This window comes from Oncorhynchus kisutch, linkage group LG28, assembly GCF_002021735.2.
Source record: "Oncorhynchus kisutch isolate 150728-3 linkage group LG28, Okis_V2, whole genome shotgun sequence".
Taxonomy (NCBI): domain Eukaryota; kingdom Metazoa; phylum Chordata; class Actinopteri; order Salmoniformes; family Salmonidae; genus Oncorhynchus; species Oncorhynchus kisutch.
Genome location: NC_034201.2, coordinates 9,034,265 through 9,041,317, shown reverse-complemented (window position 1 = coordinate 9,041,317; position 7,053 = coordinate 9,034,265). Strand labels below are relative to the sequence as shown.

At 44.2% G+C, this 7,053-nt stretch overlaps 1 protein-coding gene across 1 annotated transcript; it reads right to left on the bottom strand.

The window, feature by feature from the left end:
- Window positions 1-631: 631 nt before the first annotated feature.
- Window positions 632-6,658, bottom strand: LOC109873132 (potassium channel subfamily K member 4-like). The gene is made up of 8 exons (XM_020464683.2): window positions 6,457-6,658; window positions 4,426-4,520; window positions 3,819-4,083; window positions 3,579-3,696; window positions 3,322-3,482; window positions 3,012-3,198; window positions 2,276-2,418; window positions 632-2,107 (listed from the first exon to the last, which is right to left on the bottom strand). Exons 3-8 carry the CDS (start codon window positions 4,005-4,007, stop codon window positions 1,475-1,477), a joined length of 1,431 nt encoding a protein of 476 aa, XP_020320272.1. The 5' UTR covers window positions 4,008-4,083; window positions 4,426-4,520; window positions 6,457-6,658; the 3' UTR covers window positions 632-1,474.
- Window positions 6,659-7,053: the final 395 nt, after the last annotated feature.

The window sequence follows — 7,053 nt, the reverse complement described above, 5'->3', positions numbered from 1 at the left end:
AATTTACTTCCCAATTTGAATTTCCTGTTGCATACATTTTTGGACATAGAAATCAATGATATGTACCCATTGATTCTTGAAGAATATACTTATAAATGCCTCATGAGCTTCATTCAACTGTCATACCCTATCATAATCCAAAATGTAAGCTTCAACATAGTATAGCCTCAAAACATGCTGAAAACTAGAATGTTGATATTTCGGATGGTCAGTCCTTGCATTCTTAGCTCTGTCTATACATTTGAGAGTGCTCACATTTCTCCAGGGCCATCACTCAGATTTTTGCCAAAAACAGGGGCGGGAAGGTCCCCATGGCTATTGTTTCAACTGCAGATTGCCCCTTTAAGTGTTCATAAGTGCAAATGGTTGCTAAGACATAATATATGTTTTTCTCATTTCACGTATGTAGTTAGTTAATTGAGGAACTAAGAGAAGATGGATGTCTGCAATATCATTCTCAATGACTGTTGTTATTCCTGCTCATTGTGTCCCTGTGTATACATTGTCCTTAATTTACTGACAGTCATGTTTATGAATGTATTAAACTTGATAAAACCTTCGCAATAAAACAAATCACTCTGAAGTTTGTTTTTCGTCTTCCTCAGGAAAATAATAAAAATGCTGGAAAATCTATTTTTTTAAAGGTTTATTTTACATGACAGTTTTGTGCAATACATTTGAAGAATAATACTCAGAACAATTTATACAATGGCATATGCTGTACACAGTGCACACATGAGTAAAGTCAGTACTGTAATACTTAGGCTAGGTCATGCAAGACCTGATGTGGTTATTGGCAGAGACAGGATTTACTCCTGCCTTGAATTGTCCTATTATAGACCAAAAGCTTTGTTTTACTAAAGTTTGGTCTCCAGACATTTGGGGCAAATTCATCATGGTAGAGTTATTGTCGTAAGGCGTTTTTTTCCGTAAAGACGAAAGCAATAGGGATTGATTCAGAGTTAGAAACCCTTTGTGTTGATGTGCTTCACTGCAGATTCTATCCAGAGGAAACAGGGCTGTGCAGTTCCATGATTGCCCAGTAGGGAGCGCTCAAACAAACATGGGTGCGAGGGGCACGTTAAAACGTTATTAAAACCCTACCAAGGCAACCTCAGGTCAGGTCAGTGTGGTGACGGTGATTAAGTTTTGTTAGGATTATTTGAATAAGTCACTTTACTATTACATCAAGGCCTAGTCCATATTAGAATCAGGCATATTACGACATACACACACTCAAACTATGTTTAGAAAACATGAACAGTGCAGTGAATAAAACATATCAATCAGGTTCAGTTCTTCTCACAACACTCCTTCTTTTTCTTCCCTTCCATCCACTTTCAACATGCTCTGGAAAACCCCCCCCCCCCCGGTTAGTCAGATCGTTAAGCTCTCCCAAGCGGAGAATTTGGCTGCTACCAGTGGAGTTCCTGTTCATTTACCTGACATACAAACTCACGCTTGAGCATTTGGTTCATCCATCCTTTGGTGGAGGGGGCGGGGGATTTTCAGGGGGTATGTCTCCATTTGGCTCTTTCTTCTCGGGCTTGGTAGGGCTGATTTTGGGGATCTTCTCTGGGGGTGGTCTTCTGGGCCGTCTCCTCTTGGGCTTCCGTGAGCGTGCAGAGATGGGCTGTGCTGAATCCAATAGGGGATCCAAATGTAATTTCCCACTCACTGCGTCTGAGGACTCATCAATGTATGCCAGATTCTCTCCAAAGTAGTCCAGAGGCTGGGAATACAGGGCTTCTGGGAAGGCGTTCTCCTTATCGACATCCTTCTCCTTACCCTCTACTACCCGCTCCGACTGCGTGGCCTCAGACCCTGTCTCAGACCCTGACCCCGACTCGGAATCGTTGGAGGAGTAAGAGTATGAGGACGATCCAGTCTCTGATTGGCTGTTCAGCTGGCCATTCCCCGTCACCCTGTCCCCCTCCCCAGGGGCCCTGGTCCCAGACACATGACCCGCCCCATGGCCCCGGCTGCGAGGACCATGGCGATGCTTTCGCCTCCGTCGTTTGAAGGGGTCGTCTGGCATGCGGAAGTCCACGGACATGTTCTGGATGTTCTGACCCCAGTCAGTGGTACGGGCTCTGAGCTCCTCCATCTGGGAAGAGAGAGAGGAAAGAGATCAAATCAAGTCACAACAGAAAAAAGAGAGTTGATGAGAGAGGAAGGGAGGATCATAGAAGAAAACAGGTGGCTGTAGGTGACATCAAATGTATGGTGCAGCCCATTTGCTTTAAGCTTGTACTCTCCCATTCCGGCCCCCCACCTCAGCCCTGGTCTTCTTGGACAGGACCCGAAGCCAGTTTGCAATCATGGACAGGATAGAGGCAAAGTAGGCCAGGCCCAGCAGGATCCAGAACCACACCAGAGGCTTGTACCAGTGGTCTTTCCCACCATCTCCGCTATCACCTGACAGAGATAAGCAAGAGAATAAGGATAGATAGGGGTTTACAATTATAGACAATGGAGAGTCAGCAACTTTACACGTCTACAGGTTAGTTTACACGTGGAAGGCGTGCTGTTAATCTCACAAGAATAAACATTACAGACTGCGTTGCCTGAAAACTCTAGGGGCAATGAAACCACACAGATGAGCCAATTAATAATTCAACTGTCGTAGGACGATTGTGAATAATTGAATAAAGGAAGTGGCCAGTTTGGTGACTGACTGTATTTTATCACTGGACTGTTTAGTGCCCTAACACTGACTTGCCTAGTTAAATAAAGGCTCAATACAAATGAAAAACACAGTGGGAACTACATCTGGAGAAGCAGGCATGTATGTGTCTGTGAAATTAAAAGAGGTTTAACAATGAAAAGAGAGTTTCAACAATGAAAAGAGAGTTTCAGCAATGAAAAGAGAGTTTCAGCAATGAAAAGAGAGTTTCAGCAATGAAAAGAGAGTTTCAGCAATGAAAAGAGAGTTTCAACAATGAAAAGAGAGTTTTGACCTTTTGAGACAGATTCCTTGACCCAATCCCAAAATGCAGTGGTGAAAGTACCTGCAACATAGTCTCCAAAGCCCACTGTAGTCAGAGTGATGACAACAAAGTAGGAAGCCTCCAGGAGAGTCCATTTCTCCACCTCCTGAAACACCAGCGTTGGCACAGCAACAAAAATGGCTACCCCCAACAGGATGGAGAGGACAGCTGAGATGACACGAACAATAGTAGGACTGACCTTCCATTTCTGAGGGAGAGAGAGGAAAACATGAAAAAGAGGAATGAAAGAAATTAAGAGACTGAAAAACTGATAGACTGAAAAAGACAGAGGAAACACGTTCAGCCAAACAGCTACTGTTGAGTGTCTCACCGCTAAGATGAACTCTATTTTGAGGATGGCCTTCCTCAGCCCAGTCCCCAGATGGTCTCCAACTCCAGCCAGCAGGATACCAAACAGAGGGATCCCCACCAGGGCATAGAAGATACAGAACAGCTGCCCCCATTCCGTCTTCGGGGAGATGTTCCCAAAACCTGAGGATGATGGATTGTAGAGCTTTAGGATTGGGATAGGTAGAGTCAGTGTGTCACAATTGAGTAAACATAGGGGAGATCAGGCTGCTGACCTACCGATGGTGGTGATGATGGTCCCAGAGAAGAAGAAGGCACTAGCCAAGTCCCATTGGCTGGTGAAAGTAGAGGAATTGCTGCTAGGATCCACCCCCGTTCCCACGGCATCTGCCACTTCCTGGGATGGGAGACATAGTCAGGTCAGGAAGTGAGTTAAAGAATGAGAGGGAGAGGGAATGACAACCTGAAAGCCTGATATCCCCGTCATATGTATCTGTTTGTTCTCTTAACGTAGTGTACCTCTATGAGAGCCTGCAGGATGTCTGGGCTGACGCAGGTGTAGTTTTCCAGGAACGATCTGCGTGTGTCCTGCAGCTGCGTGTGCTGGTCCTGCTCACGAGGAGCCTCCAGGGCCTGGAACACCACAGCCCCCAGCACTAGGTACAGCAGCACCCCCGCCAGGATACACAGGAGGGTGGAGCAGCGCATGCTCGAACCTTCGTTCAGCCCCAGAGAAGAACGCTTCTTCCCCCAGCTGCCAGTGCTGGTGCGCTCTGGAGCCCAGCTGCAGAACAAACAGACAACACAGCGACCTCATGGAAACAGATCCACATTAGCTTAACTGCAAGGTAATTATTAACCGGGAAACTAAACATAATGCAGACTGAATCCCCTACCATATTACTGACCGGAAACCTATAGAGATGTTGCTAATGGTTACACTACATGCATAGGCTACTGTATACTGTCTGATAAGCAGGAAGGAACCTGACAAACCTAGTGTTGTTTGGGTGGCATCAGGGATGTAGTATACATTCAAACCAGGAATGGACATGAACTCTACCAGAGATGTGTCTGCGTAAATGATCATTACTATCCACCCCATTCCTCTTCACCCCTCGGTTACCTCTCTCGCTACTTGTCTTTCTCCCTCGTCCAGCTGCGCCTGATGATGGAGTCTCTGGACCCGTAGCTGCTGGGGGTGACCGTCAAACTCAGAGCCTGGTGTCGAACAAAATAAACATTATGTAACTGGACTGACAGGCACTGAAGAGATTCCTAATTCATACATGACAACATTACAAAGATCATATTAAAGATCATCAAACTACAAACACAACAATTGCCTGTTCAGAATAGTTCATTGTATGTTCTCCATTGATGAAAGAGATTCCCTACATTACTGTTTGCCAATGAAAACATGGGCTTCCACTGGTACATTGTGCTCTTCGTTGTGAACACAACGTTACCGACGACAGACAATGAGCTGCAACAAGACACCCGTGTAGGTGCTTGCTGTCAACCAAAACCCTGTATGAAAGATGCATCTGTTGTATGCTCTCTCTCTCTAATGGATCACATTGAGGAGAGAAAAGAACATCGAGCCGGTGGAAGGGTGGAAGGGGAAGATACACAAATGTACCAAATGCACATTCAATAAACATTAAAAAGACAAATAGAGGTATGCATCAGCAGGGTGGGGTAGAGCATGAACTGGTGTGTGTGTGTGTGTGTGTGTGGGAGCTATGTCTGTCCATTAACACAGGGGAGAAATATTGTTCTCTACCAGGCATGCCACACTATTAGCAGACTGTGTGAAGAAGGAATACCCCATGACTCTTAGGACCCTGACGTGACAGAGCTGATTTAGTGTAATGTCCTTCCCAAGAGCACATTGGTATTTATTGTCATGAATCCTGCCCTGAAGGTGGCTCTGCAGAGTGGTCACTAGCTGGCACAGCCACAAAGTCATCAAATCTCATTTTAAACATAACCCTAACATAAATTAAAATGAAAAAGCACATTTTTTGTTTTCATTCGTTTTTACGATATAGCTGATTTTGAATTTGTAGCTGACCCATCTAGCGGAAAACACTCGGTTCTGTTTCCAGATTCATGACAATAAACTTCAACCTGATTCCCAAGCCGCCTCTAATGGTGAATGGTTGGGGAAATTAGTCATTTCGATTTCTAGTCAGCCCAGGTTAAAGACTCCCGGGGCACACTAATACTGTACAGTTAGTTACATGTAGGTGTCATTTAGTCGCAATATTTTCCTTCTGTCTGATTTTCTTTACTGAAATTGTGCAGTAGTAGGCCTTTACTTCAGTACATATTGTATCTGTGTGACTGTAATATATTACATCTGTGCTATCTCTCCTTCTCATTTTAGATGTAACATTGCTTTTGCAGTCAGCAGCTCCTCTGGCCCTGATTCAACCTGAGACCAATAGGCTGTCACCCACACAGTGAAAGGTACACTACCCAGCCAAACAAACTCAGCAGCTGCTCAGGATACACAAACAAATGCACAGACAGACAAGCCTGCATCCTTACGTGCAGCTATTTTGTACGTGTACACCGATCAAAATAACTGCCCTTCAACCCTTTGGCCATGTGCATTAGCTGACATCTTCCTTATTAGGGTGACAGTCACATTTCTATACAATTTTACCAAAGTTGTCGAAAGGCCTTTCCAGTGCCGGCAAATAATCCTTTAGAAACTTTTAACAAGGTTTACTTTGAATTGTTCTTAATTACAATCTCTCCAGTTTAACATAACCGTACATGAACATATGTAGTACCTTACTCTCGTGTGAACATGTCATCCTTGAGATACTGAAGTTAAGTGGCTTTAATGCTCAACGTGATACCAAGCCATGGCCCTTGTAAGGTATAGATACTTCTCACACAATACAGTCAGAATGAGTGAGACTACATTCTTAAATCACACAGATTGCAGTTAAAATGGGGTAAATGATCTGTTCCAAGGAAACAATTGCAACCAATAGCCATTACAATGCTTAACACATATAAACAGCAAGTCCACATCGGCCCATAAGATCTATCAAACAATAAAACATGAATTATCTCATCCAATGAACGCAGGATTCTGGGGTCTCTAACAAACGGGGCGAAGCCTGTGGTCATCTCTTACCTCAAAATGAACGATCTTAAAAATCCAGAGTATCAGCAGCTATAGGCAGGGTCTCTTTCACACACTCACACACTAGACACCAGACACTAGGATAGTAAGTGTGCATAAGCGTGTGGGATTGGCTGTTGCTGAGAACCAAAGAAATGAAAAGATACTCCATCAAACTGACGCCAAGAAAAGAGAGGGAGAGAGGTGAATTAAGAGGGAGAAGTGGAATGAGTGGGAGAAAGGGAGTGAGAGAGAGAGATGAAGGGAGGGGTCAATGCAGATACACTGAGCTAGAAAGGGATTTTTTTGTTTGTTTCCTCTACCCTGATTTGGATTGCTTGGTTTCTTCAAGGAAATAAGCATAGAGTAAAAAAAGGATATAGAATATGCTAAGCAGCACCCACTAACCTGATCACCACATTGTGGTCCACATCGTGTGAGTGTGGTAGTAACCATTTCCACTATTCAGACTTACAGTGTAACACTTATTCCTACTTATGCAATATACTGTAGTAGTGTAGCTCTGTGACTCCATGTGCATGAGCAGTTATCAGTATCAGTGTCTCAGTCTGACAGTGCCAGGATGAATTCCTCTCGTGGAGTTTACAA

What these genes read in the sequence shown, in the direction of transcription:
- LOC109873132 (XM_020464683.2), bottom strand. Translation starts at nt 4,007, where the DNA reads ATGCGCTGCTCCACCCTCCTGTGTATCCTGGCGGGGGTGCTGCTGTAC. An exon ending in AAATAGAGTTCATCTTAGCG is followed by an intron (nt 3,199 to 3,321) that starts GTGAGACACTCA and finishes TCTCTCCCTCAG; the next exon opens with AAATGGAAGGTCAGTCCTAC. An exon ending in CCAAGAAGACCAGGGCTGAG is followed by an intron (nt 2,108 to 2,275) that starts GTGGGGGGCCGG and finishes CTCTCTTCCCAG; the next exon opens with ATGGAGGAGCTCAGAGCCCG.